The 13,415-nt window shown below is 43.5% G+C and overlaps 1 protein-coding gene across 3 annotated transcripts in view; it reads right to left on the bottom strand.

The window, feature by feature from the left end:
- Positions 1 to 1,611: 1,611 nt before the first annotated feature.
- Positions 1,612 to 13,415, bottom strand: part of FLOT1 (flotillin 1) — a 31,295-nt gene continuing 19,491 nt past the window's right edge. For 2 of the 3 annotated variants that reach the window (XM_089515067.1, XM_089515084.1), the window contains 7 exons: positions 11,967 to 12,062; positions 10,332 to 10,484; positions 9,120 to 9,301; positions 6,371 to 6,416; positions 6,129 to 6,266; positions 5,758 to 5,922; positions 1,612 to 4,027 (listed from right to left, as the gene is read on the bottom strand). In XM_089515067.1, coding sequence (XP_089371193.1) covers positions 3,992 to 4,027; positions 5,758 to 5,922; positions 6,129 to 6,266; positions 6,371 to 6,416; positions 9,120 to 9,301; positions 10,332 to 10,484; positions 11,967 to 12,062 — 816 coding nt within the window. In that variant the 3' untranslated portion in view covers positions 1,612 to 3,991. The remainder of the gene's footprint in view (positions 4,028 to 5,757; positions 5,923 to 6,128; positions 6,267 to 6,370; positions 6,417 to 9,119; positions 9,302 to 10,331; positions 10,485 to 11,966; positions 12,063 to 13,415) is intronic. The other variant, XM_089515076.1, reaches the window with a different exon arrangement.

The following is a 13,415-nucleotide window of genomic DNA, read 5'->3' as shown; positions in this document are numbered from 1 at the left end:
GCAGATACAGACGACTTCACTGTATGAGACAATGTATTGCTCCCCAATATCAGCCAACAATTCTCATTTCACATCCATTTAACTGTGGGATGTCCATCATGTGTTCTCTGAGCATTCACTTATATTCTACTTTCCCTCCAATGAGCACTAAGTGGCACATATAATTCTTTTCCTCCCCACCTTTTCTCTGCAACAATCCCGAGAAGTAGGTCAGACTGAGACAGTATCTGGCTCAAAGTCATCCTGTGTTTCATTGCTCAATGGCAATCTCTCAAACCTCAGCCCAAGCTTCTAACCACTACATGATCCCACCACCATGCTGCATCCCAGAACAAACTGCTACAGCTTCATCCTTGAAGCAGCTGATTCCATTGCTTCTTAGGCTGCATTCACACTGCAGAAATAATCCAGGTTGACACCACTTTAACTGCCATGGCTCAATGCTATGGAATTCTGGGATTTGTAGTTTTCTGATAGTGAGCTTTGTCTGTCAGAGAACTCTGGTGCCACAACAAACTATAGTTCCCAGAATTTCACAGCACTGAGCCATGGCAGTTAAAGTGGTGCCATCCTGGATTATTGCTGCAGTGCAGATGCAGCCTTTGTTGATGTAGGCTTTCAAATCATTTGTTTTATGGCAACCCTAAGGCGAGCCTATCATGGGGTTTTGTTGGCAAGATTTGTTCAGAGGAGGTTTGCCATTGCCTTCTTCTAAGGCCGAGAGCATGTAACCTTCCCAAGGTTATCCAGTGGGTTTCATGGCCAAGCTGGGAACTGAACCCTAGTCTCCAGAATCATAGTCCAAAACTCAAATCACTACACCATGCTGGTTCTGACGCAGGCTTAGTAAAGCTTTGACTCCCTATTTCAGCCCAGCTAGCTAAATCTGACAGCAATGTGCATAAAGAAACTAAACTAAATTAAAACGAAATCTCAGCCCTCATTGTGGCTAACATTTAATAATCATACAAGGTCTAGTAGGTGGGTGGGGATGTCTCCACATCTTTCCTGTCTCCTTCGTCCACCTCAAACTGGCATTTAAAAAAATGATCTGAATTTCATCAGGGTCTATATATGGAAACTGGGATCAGCTACACAGATCAGGGAAATCTACTCTCAAGTTTTCACCAATCCTTTTCATCCATAACAAGGCTTTTCTGGGTACAGAGATGAGAATGGAGGCTATGAAAACTCTGGTAAAGAAGTAACCACATCCAGTTGGCCCTCTGTATTCACGGATTTTTCATCCATGGATTGAACCGTCTACAGCTTGAAAATATATATATATATATATATATATATTCAAAAAAACCAAACCTTGCTTTCTCTCATTTTTTAAAAAATAAAGAGCACCATTTTACTACGTCACTGTAGTTAATGGGACTTGAGCATCCACAAATTTTGGTATCACAGAGGATCCTGAAACCAAATCCCAGTGGATACCAAGGGGCCACTGTGCACATACATCCATTCAACTGGAGAAATAACCACATACATATATGGTAAGGGGGTTGGACTGGATAGCCCTTGTAGTCTCTTCCAACTCTTATGATCCGCTGCTCTCATTCACACACACACGTGTCTCACACACACATATGCACCACAGCCACAGGCAGTAATCTTAGGTTTTATTTTATACCAAACAACTCGGTAGCATTCAGGACAAAGCAGGTCCTGCTTGGTAAGAGTCAGAGAAGGCACCGCACTGAGGCCCCACTACACAGCAAGCAAGGCTAGAGCTGGGATAGACACAGCGGTGTGTGACTTCACCATGATGATTTGACAAGGATGCTATACTACAGTTAACTGCCACGTTTCACCGGAATTGCCAACAGTGGCTGCAGGTCAGCTTGGGACAAGAGGGCAGAAGCAGCATGAGCATCACAGAATAGTCTGGCCATGCATAGCTCAGAATGAGAAGCACATATATGGCTGACAATGGTTCAAAACACAAAGGATCAAAACTGACAAACAAGGCAGCAACAAAGAGGAGGGGGTTGTGGGTCTTAAGACTTTCCTCTCCTGCGTACAACCCTTCTGATGGAGAGGAGCACAAGCAGAGTGTGGGAAAGTTACTTTTGTGAACTACAAATCCCAGAATCCCCCAGGGATATCTGGGGGAGTTGCAGGGTTTTTTTTAAAGGAACATTCCCATGCACAGATTGATTGTCAGTGCTTGGAAAACCATTGCTCAGAGGACCAACTTTCTCATGTCATGACTCATCTACACATGCAGATAAATCACAGGGCCCAAGCACCCATTTAAGACTATAGCAGAAGTCTCTCCTTGCAAAGCCTCCTAGTATGCAGAAGCCTAGAGGGCCAGAGCAAAAAGCTAGGTGAAATAGAAGGTAGCTTCATAAGGTAATGTACAATTCTCTTTTCCCCAGTCTCACACGGTCTGAGCTAGGGTGCATCCATACTACAATTATAGCGTGTTTAACTGCCATAGATTCAACCTATGAAGAAATATTTACAGTTCTAATGGTATATAGTTCAGGAGAGATCACTAGAAAAACAGGGACTCACCAAATTATAAATCCCAGGATTCTACAATTAGGAACCATGACAGTTAAACTAGTAATCAAATAGCTATATTTGCACCCATAGCACAGGTCAGAAACAACCCATGGTGTGCGATTCCCTTGTTTATGTAAGTGGTTCCCAGCCTTTGGTCCTCCATTTATTTTGGACTTCAGAGTGCAGAAGTCCCAGCCAACTTAGCCAACAGTTAGGAATAACGGGAGCTGAAGCCCAAAATTCCTGGAGAACTAAAAGGTTAAGAACTAATGGTTTAAATAATTCCCAAGACCATGTACCTATCACCCCACCTCTTTGAGCTATGGGACTGGCAAGCACTTATGATTGTTCTAAATGGTAACATGGACAATAAGGCACAGCCAGCTGTTGATATTCAGAGAGAATAAATGCACAACCAGTGTTAAGTCTGCCTCTGCTCTGCACAGCTATGAGAGCCTCTATCACACAGCAACCACACACCTTTCTGAAAGGTGCTTTTGGCAGAGATATACTTTGTCATGAAGAGCAGAAAAACTGCTGTAAACACAGGTTCCCTATTATATATCTGAAAATTTGACTGAGAAAGTCCACATCTTGACCTTCTGGATAAGATCAAGTGGATGTATGTGTATGTTGTTGTTGCCGCTGTGTGGTGAAACAGTAAGAAAAAGCAAATAAAGTTTTGCTAAGTGGACAAATTGTAGTTGTGTGTAGCACATAGCAAATATGGCACTAAAAAGGAGAAGACCTGACAAAGGACTATGTACATTGAAGATATAGGTTGCTTTAGCTACCTGGTGCTAGGAGGAGCATGCCCTTCACTAGATTTTATAAGCACTGGCCTGCAAAAGTGCTCTCTAAGTGTCTTCATGGATTGGCAACAACTCTCCTTAGGCAAAACACTAAACAAATATAACATAACTTCACATTTTTACAAGCTGCTCATAGCTTGTAAGCAGCTTCAAAAGGGGCAGTCCTCAGATTTCACCTTCACCCACCAAATAACATTCTTGTTGCCGCCCCAGAATTCCGGAAGCAGATCCAACATTAAATCTTTGAAGAAAAACCACTTCCAGGAGAGAAGAACATGGTGGCCAAGAGACAGGCCAAGTAAACAAAACAAGAACTGAACTGAAGGGAGTGCAAGATGATCATGAGTCACAGTGAACTTGGCAGGGACAGGAGCAACAGAAGCATGCTTTCGAAGTGACGGTGGATGCCAGTGTATTCTAAGGTTCACTTTGGGTTGTTAAGTGGGATACAACAGCTGCACGACAGGGTGACAGGCCTCAGCAGTTTTGAGTAACGTTGGCTAACATGCAACAGAAGAGTTCATAAAGGTTTGGCAATTATGGAAGGGTTCTGGATGGAGAAAAAGGCTATATATGGACACACACAGCTAAGGATCATGGGAGTTCATGCTCAGGAAGGATCTCTCCTCCTCCATCCCCACCCCTCAAATCTTCTGTTTTTAGTTCATTCTTCCTGGCTTCTTTTGGTTCATCTGCTGGAAAGACAAAAGAAGAAAAAGAAAGAGATCAAAGCTATCAGCTGTAAGCAGACGGACAGAACAAACACAACATTTTAAGGAAAGTAGCAGATTGGGGGTTAGGGAAAGAAGAGAGAGGACCCAAAAAAGCATTGGCGGTTTTTAGAATTCTCCTTTCCCTCAGATAGTCAAGGAGCTGTAATTCCAAGTCTCCATCTACCATCCAAATTAACTTTCATTCTTCCACAGAAGCTGGCTCTCAGCTACCTCACACTCTGCACTACCCTATTAGGGATGAGTGTGTAAAGCTCAGGAGCACACCATTTAATACCATTATCATTAAAAAAATAGTAAGCTTTTGCACATCTACAAAACCTCGGAGTTTCTGTATGCATGCTCTTTCTTGCCCACTCTCTTCATAATCTGGAAGCAGGAGACTTCATTGATTCATTAATTCACCTATATGCCCCCTTTCTCCCAGAGTGGGACCCAAGGCAACTCCTGGAGAGAGTTAATTAAAAACTTCACAATAAACCCCGTCCGCCACATAAAGCAGTATAAAATCATTTTAAAAACATACTAAAGTTTAAAAAGATAAATAAAATATCCCAATAAGAACTTCCCTTACTTATACATTGAAAGCGTGCTTAAACAAAAATGATCTCCAACGATCTCTAGCCAATGTTTGGTCAGACTTGCTCAGACTTCTGCCATCATCACTCTAGTTTCTGTCCCATTTCTTTCATCACCTCTGGAGACTTGCTTGGCTCCATTTCATGAGAGGTGACGTTTGGGGCAATCATGTCTATTGTCTTGGCCATTTCCATACGATCAGCCAGGGCTTTGACAGGATCATCTGCCAAGGCAACAGGAAACTCCCCAAGAGCTGTCAGGAATCCATCTGGATCCATAACTCTCCTGGGGCAGAGCATCTTAATGCTCCCACCCCACCCCTGTAGAGGCTCTGTGTCCCAGTGAGTCTAAACCACACCAGTCCATGATCAGTCCATGAAAACGGAAATATAGAAAGTTCCTCCACACCCAGATAACCATCATCCCTCTCAGAATAGAAAATCAGGTCTGGAATATGCCCTACAATATGAGTGGTACCAGATATTACTTGGTACAGACCCATGGTTGTCATAGCAGACATAAAGTCCTGAGCTGCTCCTGACAGAGCAGACTCTGCACAGACAACTTCCATGTCCCCCAGTACAACAAGGCAAGGGGACTCCAACACAGCCTGCAAGGCCAGCTCAGAAAGGGAGACTATTGAGCAGCAGGGTGCATGGTACACCAGCAGAATTCCTACTACTGGAGATAAGACTCAAAGCCAGGACCCCCTTCAGAGCTGCCCTATCATTAGGCAGAGTGGGAAAGCTGCCTCATGTGGCAGGTACTATGGATGGGGAGCAACAGTGAGGAGTTAGATGAAACAGTGGTGTGTACCACACAGCCCATTCTGTTCCTACTACTCCTTTCTCACCATTGTTGAAATAAAATTCAGCTGCCATGCTGGCCAGCTTCGGTATGGGGAAGGAAGGGTCACCATCTTGTTCTTTGACTCAGGTAGCAAAATATCTTTGGTTAGGCTCAGTTCCTCAGTACAGCAGCTTTTATTATCAGCTCAATTCCACATACAAGGCAAGGGGATGGGGGTTGGTTCCTCCTCAGTTCTTTAAGTATGACTTTTCCAAGACCTAGGACCACTCACGTCCCTACCCCAAACATGGCACTTCTGCCAGTACCTGAGAGATGCTAATTCCAGTCAGTTTCTCCACAGTGTCCGGCATCTTGTTCATGATTTCCAGCACCTCCCCAGTTATCTTAGCGGCTCCTACATCCCCTGCCCCACTCGACACCATTGTGATCTTATTGACTGAAGTCAAAGGTTTGGTGATTTCATCTGCCATCTATGTGTAGAAAGAAAAAAAACATAAGAATACATTTAGGCAGTGTTATATATACTTTGTAAAAAAAAAAGGCATTGACATTCTTCTCGATCTGGCAACTTGGCTGATACTATGAGCATCTAAACTACATCAAAAGAAAAAACATTTGGTCAGTTAGATGACTGAAAAAATATCCCACATATCTGGGAAGGAAGCAAGGTGCTCACCTCTGGAAGTTTCTCCAGAAGCATGTCAACCATGGCCACCTCTTGATACTGTTTGAAGGCATCTGCTTTCTTGGCCATCTGCTCAGCATCAGCCCGGGCCTTAGCTTCAATAGCATAGGCCTCAGCCTCACCCTTCACCTGGAGACAAAAGGATTGGGGATAAAAGTGATCTGTCCATATGATTTGATGTCCCCCTTTCCCCTTAAATTGGGTGCACAAGACAGGTACAGGTGCACACTCACCCTGACTGCCTCAGCTTCTGCCTCTGCTTGCATAATAAGTTGTGTCCTGTTAAGGAAGAAAAGAAGGAAGAATGGTCACACCTGTGCCCTGCTTACAATGTTCCAAAAGGTGAATTGCTGGCTCTTTTCCAAACCTGAGGGGGTTAGGTATCGGGGGCACTGCTTTGCAGTGGTTCCGGTCCTTCCTCTCAGGCAGGTCTCAGAGGGTGCTACTCGGGGACTGTAGCTCCAGTAAGAGATACCTCACTTGTGGGGTTCCTCAGGGGGCTATTTTGTCCCCGATGTTATTTAACATCTATATGAAGCCGCTGGGTGAGATAATACGGAGTCATGGTGCTGGGTGTTATCAGTACGCTGATGACACCCAAATCTATTTCTCCGTGTCTCGTTCGTCGGCCTCGAATTCTGATGGCATCTCTTCTCTCAATGAATGTCTTCAGGCGGTAATGGGCTGGATGAGGAAAAACAGTTTGAAACTGAATCCAGACAAGACGGAGGTGCTCATGGTAGCGGCCCCGAAACCAAGAATTGGGTTGCAACCTCCAGCCCTGGATCGGGTCACACTCTCCTCCAGTGACTGTGTTCGCAGTCTGGGGGTGCTCCTTGACTCGTCGCTCCTGACAACAAATCAGGTAAATGCGACGGTCAGGAGTGCCTGTTATCAGCTTCGGCTGATACGCCAGCTGTGCCCTTTTCTGGAAGTAAGGGATCTTGAGACGGTCGTGCACGCGCTGGTAACCTCACGCCTTGACTTCTGTAATGCACTCTACATGGGGCTACCCCTGTGCTTGACTCGGAAATTACAGCTGGTTCAAAACATGGCAGCCAGGCTTGTCTCAGGAACATCTAGGAGGGACCACATTACTCCGGTTTTGAGGTCCCTCCACTGGCTGCCTATCAGCTTCCGGGCCCAGTACAAGGTGTTGGTTATCACCTTTAAAGCCCTAAATGGCTTGGGTCTAAGCTATCTCAGGGACCGCCTCCTCCTGTACAATCCTCCCCGCGCTCTCCGGTCCTCTGGGAAGAACTTACTGCAGCCTCTAAAATCTAGGCTTGCGGCGACCTCCCAGAGGGCATTCTCTGCTGTCGCCCCCAAACTCTGGAACGACCTGCCAGATGAGATCCGTCAGTTGACATCATGCACGCAGCGGCGCACCCCATTCATCCCTATGGGACACGCTGCCCTTTCCTCCCCACATGCCTTTCAGCGTATGCTGAAAGCTGCATAAAGCGCGCCTGCATATGACGCGGGCGCACTGTATAACCACAAAAGTATTCTGTGAGATGGAATCCCAGTTTAAGGCAAGGTAAATTTTAAACTGTGGGTTGATTGTTTTGATATGTGCTGGATTTGCAACCCTGCCCTAGACATAGAAAAATGGGATTTAAATCCAACTGTTAGTCCCAACTAGAGTAGACCCACTGCATCAATGAGAACTTGGAAAGGGGGCATTTGTGTATTCAATGGATATATACTAGCTGGGACTAACAAAAAGATGTAAACCTGGGTGTTAAACAAAATAATTCTGGCTTAGACATCTCCATGACACGCTACATTTCCTATGTGCACAAAACTGTGGAGTCTGCATGTATGTGTGCACACATCAGAAAAAATATTCAAATCTACAATCCTTCCTTACATTAATCCAGAACTGGCTTCATCACAAGATCTGCTGTTCACATTTTTTAACTTGAGCCATGTTCGTGTATTTAGCTGCCCAAATGAGCTGTTGATGGGTTTTACCATGTCACACTGCAAATGTAAGATTATTTGAATGGTCCTGAGAATAAAACATATCTGACACACACAAACATGAGGGGAAGGGGGGGTAGAGACTGGAGAGCACCCAGTGAAATCCACAAAGGAAAAGAAAATACATCTCAGTATACTAACCCCCCTACCTTCTTTTTCAGCAGAACATGCTCTCCAACACAGCTCACCTTCTCTATTGCCCAAAATCTAAAATCTATTGAAGAATCATGTTGTTCCAAGAAGCGGCTTTCCTGGGGAGCACCTGCTTCTCTATTTCTCACACTACTGACATGTTTCCCATGTGTTTCCTGAGAGGCCTAATTGTTTTCTCTACATAAACCTTTTGACAGTCAAATCAGCTTTTGATCTGAAGTGTACAGTGTATAAACAATGTACAAATGTATCAGTGCTGCTATATAAATGGATGCCATGGATTTATGTGTTAGCCTTTTCCATTTTTAAAAAAATATATAGTCCCTGCAAGAAGGCCTGAACAGCATTCACAGGTCAAAATATTTTAGACTTTTTAGCAAATAAAGACTGTTGTTTTAGCAACTTGAGATATGTCTCCTTTTTCTTTGTGGACAAACAAACATGAAACAGGACTTTTCTCTAATATGCTCGTATCATTACTAGCGCTGCCAGAGTGAAAACTGGAAAGGATTCCTATGTAAAAGAATTTCAGCAGGTGTTGGTTGTTACACAAATCCAGATAACAAACAACATCTACCACAATTCCCCCATCTACCCTACCATTAAAAATAAGCAGTCCTCTCCAGTTTTTACTCTGGCAAGCCTAACAATTTATAATTTACAGAAACTTCCAGTGATTCAGTCCCCCCAGTTTCAGTCTGAAATGGAACAGCCCAATATCAAACAGCTCCTGGGATTTCTGGTCCTCTGTTTTGGTGGCAGAACAAGTGGAACAAAACAAACCAGAGCAGCCTTGAGATAGGAAAGGACAAAGACAAGATAGAGGAAAGGGTCTGTCTGTACCTTTCAGCCTCAGCCAGTTTCTCCAGCCGGTAGCGCTCTGCTTCAGCAGGCTTCTTGACCTTAGCCTCCAGCTCACGCTCCTTCCGAATCATCTCCTGCTCCTGTATCTGAATCTGTTGAGTTCGTTCCACCACCAGCACCTGCATCTTCTGCTCCTCAATCTTCTGTTTCGTCTTGGCTACCTGTAGCATGAGGGAGACATTTCAAGGCAGTCAGCGAGAACATCAGTGGAAGGGCTTTATGGTTCAAGAGCACAGTGTGGACAAGTTTCTTGTTTGGATTACACTCCCCAGGGTCTACCAGCCAGAACAGCCAAAGGTTAAGTGGGAGATTCTGGAAATGTTAATAAAAATGGCAGCTTTTTACCAGCCCTAAAAATGTCAGCAGGCAGAATAAATCATAGTTTTAATACCAAGAGGAAAAAAACAAAATTCTCCTTGCCCTTGGTGAAGAGCATATAGTAATCTGAGAAAACTTGCTGCGAAAAGCCATGGGTACAGTGCACTCACATCATACGTGGGCATGACATAAGCCCACATATGATGCGGGCACACTGTACCCATGGCTTTTCAGCATATGCTGAAAGCTGCACCGGAAAAAGCTCTGGCGTGCCCCGGAAGAAGTAATGGGGCACGTGCCTGTGGTATGTGCACCGCGCTGCAGGCACAAGCCCCATTATTTCTAATGGGGCTCCAGCATATGTGGGATTTCCCTTACGCGGGGAGGGGGTCTGGAATGGATCCCCTGTGTAAGGGAAGGGCCCACTGTACTTAACAGTGTTAATGTTATTTAACACTGGTGCTTATCTTCTGAGGATGCCTCAAATTCATTTCTATTTGCTGCTGAAAAAGACCTCTTACTGAGAGCACCTTACATTCATTTCTATTTGCCGATGGTAGCTTTCTGTATTAAACAACATTGTAGTTCAGCCTTCAGAGGACATTCCTCTCCATTTTGATTGATTGTTATGAATTTACAGGAAGCCACCTACATTCCCAGTATTTACTACTGAGAAGGATTCATTTACTACCATTGTAATCTAACACTTGGTTTAGCTTTTTCATGAAACTACACTCGTCCCTCCCGATTTATTTGTTTTATCATAGCACAGAAGTGGGTTGATAAGATACAATTAGGGTATAACAGTACATCCCATGAGTAATTACATAGCCTTCCAATATCCCCCCCCTCCACCCATGTCAGTTGCCTCACCTGCAGCTGGTAGGCCAGGTCAGACTCTGCTTTCCGTGTGTTCACCTCAATGTCATAAATGGCCTTCTTCAGCTCGTAGTCCCGCTGGGCTTTGGCCATTTCAATGTCATTCAAATACTGAGCAGACAATTTCTCTTGCTTGGCCTTTGCTTCCTACAGGTGGAGAAGGATGAGAGCTCAGCAGCAAACCACAAGACATTTTGCTGCCTGAAGTGGAACAGCAAAGGCTAGCCAAGTTACTCTGGCAGCTAAGGCAGAAATAAAATATATCCCAGATGTGCTTTTTCCCTTTAAAAATAAAATAAAAAATAATTTAAAATTATCAATGATTTCCTTCCCTTTCATGATTCCTCAAATCAGATGCCTGAGGAAGTCCTATCAATCTACCTAATGGTTGTTGTAGTTGTTGTTGTTCTTGCTGTGTGCCTTGAAGTCATTTCTGACTTATGACAACCCTAAGGCAAACCTAACCTGGGGTTTTCTTGGCAAGATTTGTTCAGAGAAGGTTTGCCATTGCTTCCCCCTGAGGCTGAGGGAATTTGACTTGCCAAAGATCACCCATGAGTTTCATGGCTAAGTGGGGAATCCAACCCTGGTCTCCAGAGTGACAGTCCAACACTCAAACCACTGCGCCACTCTCCTAACAGTAGGGCTGGAACTGAAAAGCCAGTTTTAGTCAAAGCAGGAGGAACAATGATCAGATACAGAATAAGGTAGCTTCTTGTATTAAATGAAGACTGTTCTAATTATCAGTTTTTATTTTATCTTGTAGAAGCATTAGGCTACTGTTCTTTGGCCCTCAAAGAGGTTGCCAGAATGACTCACATTAACACAAAGCCTGACATACCATAGAAAACATACAACAGAAGAAATAAGGAACAACATCATCAGCCTTCTTTCTTTCTTGTTTAAAATAAATGTTTTATCAAAGCATATAAAGTGTAAAAGGAACTTTATATGAACCTCCCTAAGAAGTGAGTTCCTCAGCCTAACAAGGGATTACAACATCGCATACAGTCATATCACAAAAAGGCATGGGATACAGAAAAAGGCCTCCAAACACAGCAGACTATGGAAAGAGGCTATCCTTGACACATCCTGAGCCCACACTGGTTAGGGCTTTAGAAGCAGGATTTTCAGCTGGGTCTGGGAACAGACTGAGAATCCATATTACTGAAAGAAAATGTGGGTGATGTGTGCACAGTGTGACTCCTGCCTTTTGCACCATTCAACATTTTGGAACACATGACATGGGAAGCTGCCAGTTTCATTCTCTTTGGATTTCTCAGTGTTACAGTAGCATTCTTCTTCTGTCTCTATTCTGTATTAGGTTGCAATAGTTTTTCCCTCCCCAACTGGAAATTTGTTTGTTCTCTATATCACTCCAAAAAGTTCACTTCCTGTGCATATTTTCCTAAGATATGAATTTTTGTATGCATTTGGGATAGTTTTCAAATTGACCTTTTCAAAAATATATATACACACACACATGGCTTTGCGTACCGTATATATTTTTTTCTCTGAAACTGATCACAAGTTTGAAAAATATATGTATTTTTGAGGGAAAATGCACTCCATTCCATTGTCAGTCTTACAAGGTACAAAAGAGACATCTATCATTATCATATAACTTACTCTAATGCCAGCATCCCTCTTGGCTTCAGCTTCTCCAATCCTGGCATCCTTCTGAACCTGTGCAGTTCGGGCTTTCCCCAGAGAGTGAAGATAATCCTGCAGTTGTCAAGAGAAGGAGATTGTGGTAGAGGTACACATACATTGCACTAAATAAAAAAAAGACTCACAATTCAGCATCAAGAAAAGCCAGCTATTTCAGATGAAGTCTGGTAAGCCATTTTGTTTTGGGCCAGTCAATAATCAAAATGAACACTATAAACAAGAAAACAGAAGAAGACTAAGACTTAGAAGGACAGATATCAAGGAACTAGATTAAGATCTCGGACCATAAAGATGTATCACTGAATACTAAAATCAAGATAACCCCTACCACAGTATTTCTTTGTATAGATATGAAAGTTGGACAATGAAGAAAGCTAACAGATAACAAAATCAACACATTGAAATATGGTACTGGAAGAGAAATTGACAGATATTTGTTATCGTGTGCCTTCATGACAATACTAAGGGGTTTTCTGAGGCTGAGAATGTGTGACTCAACCAAGGTCACCCAGTGGGTTTTCAAGGCTGAGCAGGGAATCAAACTTGATCTCCAGAGTTATAGTCCAATGCTCAAACTACTACACCATGCTGGCTCTTATGGATATCATGGACTTCCAAAAAAGACAAATGAATGGGTCTTAGAGCAAATCATGCCTGAACTCTCAATAGATGCCAGAATGACCAAACTGAGGCTTTTGTACTTCAGGCACATGAGAAAACACAACCCACTGGAAAAGCTAATACATCTGGGAAAATCTGAAATTAGTAGGAAAAGAAAAATAGCATGGTGTAGTAGTTAGATCAATGGACTATCACTCTGGAGACTAGGGTTCAAATTCCTACTTGGCAATGAAAACCCCCTGGGTAACTTTGGGCAAGTCATATTCTTGACTAGGACTCATTTCTGACTTATAGTGACCCTCAGGCAAACCTATCACATGTTTTTCTGGGGCTGAGAGTGTGTGACTCGCCCAAGATCACCCAGTGGGTGATGTGGGGAATTGAATCATCGCTGAGTGGGGAATTGAACCCTGATCTCCAGAGTTGTAGTCCAACGCTCAAACCACTACACCACACAGGCTCTGAATTAAATTAGGTGTACTCAATATTGCATAGATATAGGATGGGGGACACCTGGCTGAACAAGACTACCTGTGAAAGCAATCTAGGAGTCCAAGTAGACCACAAGTTGAACATGAGTCAATAGTGTCATCAGGCAGCTAAAAAGGCCAATGTAATTTTAGGCTGCATCAATAGAAGTATAGAGTCTAGATCAAGGGAAGTAATAGTGCCACTGTATTCTCCAGTTCTGGGCACCACAATTCAAAAAGGATGTTGAGAAACAGGAGTGTGTCCAAAGGAGAGCAACTAAAATGGTGAAGGGTCTGGAAACCATGTCCTATGAGG

This window comes from Sceloporus occidentalis, unplaced genomic scaffold (assembly GCF_023333645.1).
Source record: "Sceloporus occidentalis isolate IW3139 unplaced genomic scaffold, rSceOcc1.0.p SCAF_1, whole genome shotgun sequence".
NCBI lineage: Eukaryota > Metazoa > Chordata > Lepidosauria > Squamata > Phrynosomatidae > Sceloporus > Sceloporus occidentalis.
This window is presented reverse-complemented; position numbering and strand designations above follow the sequence as displayed.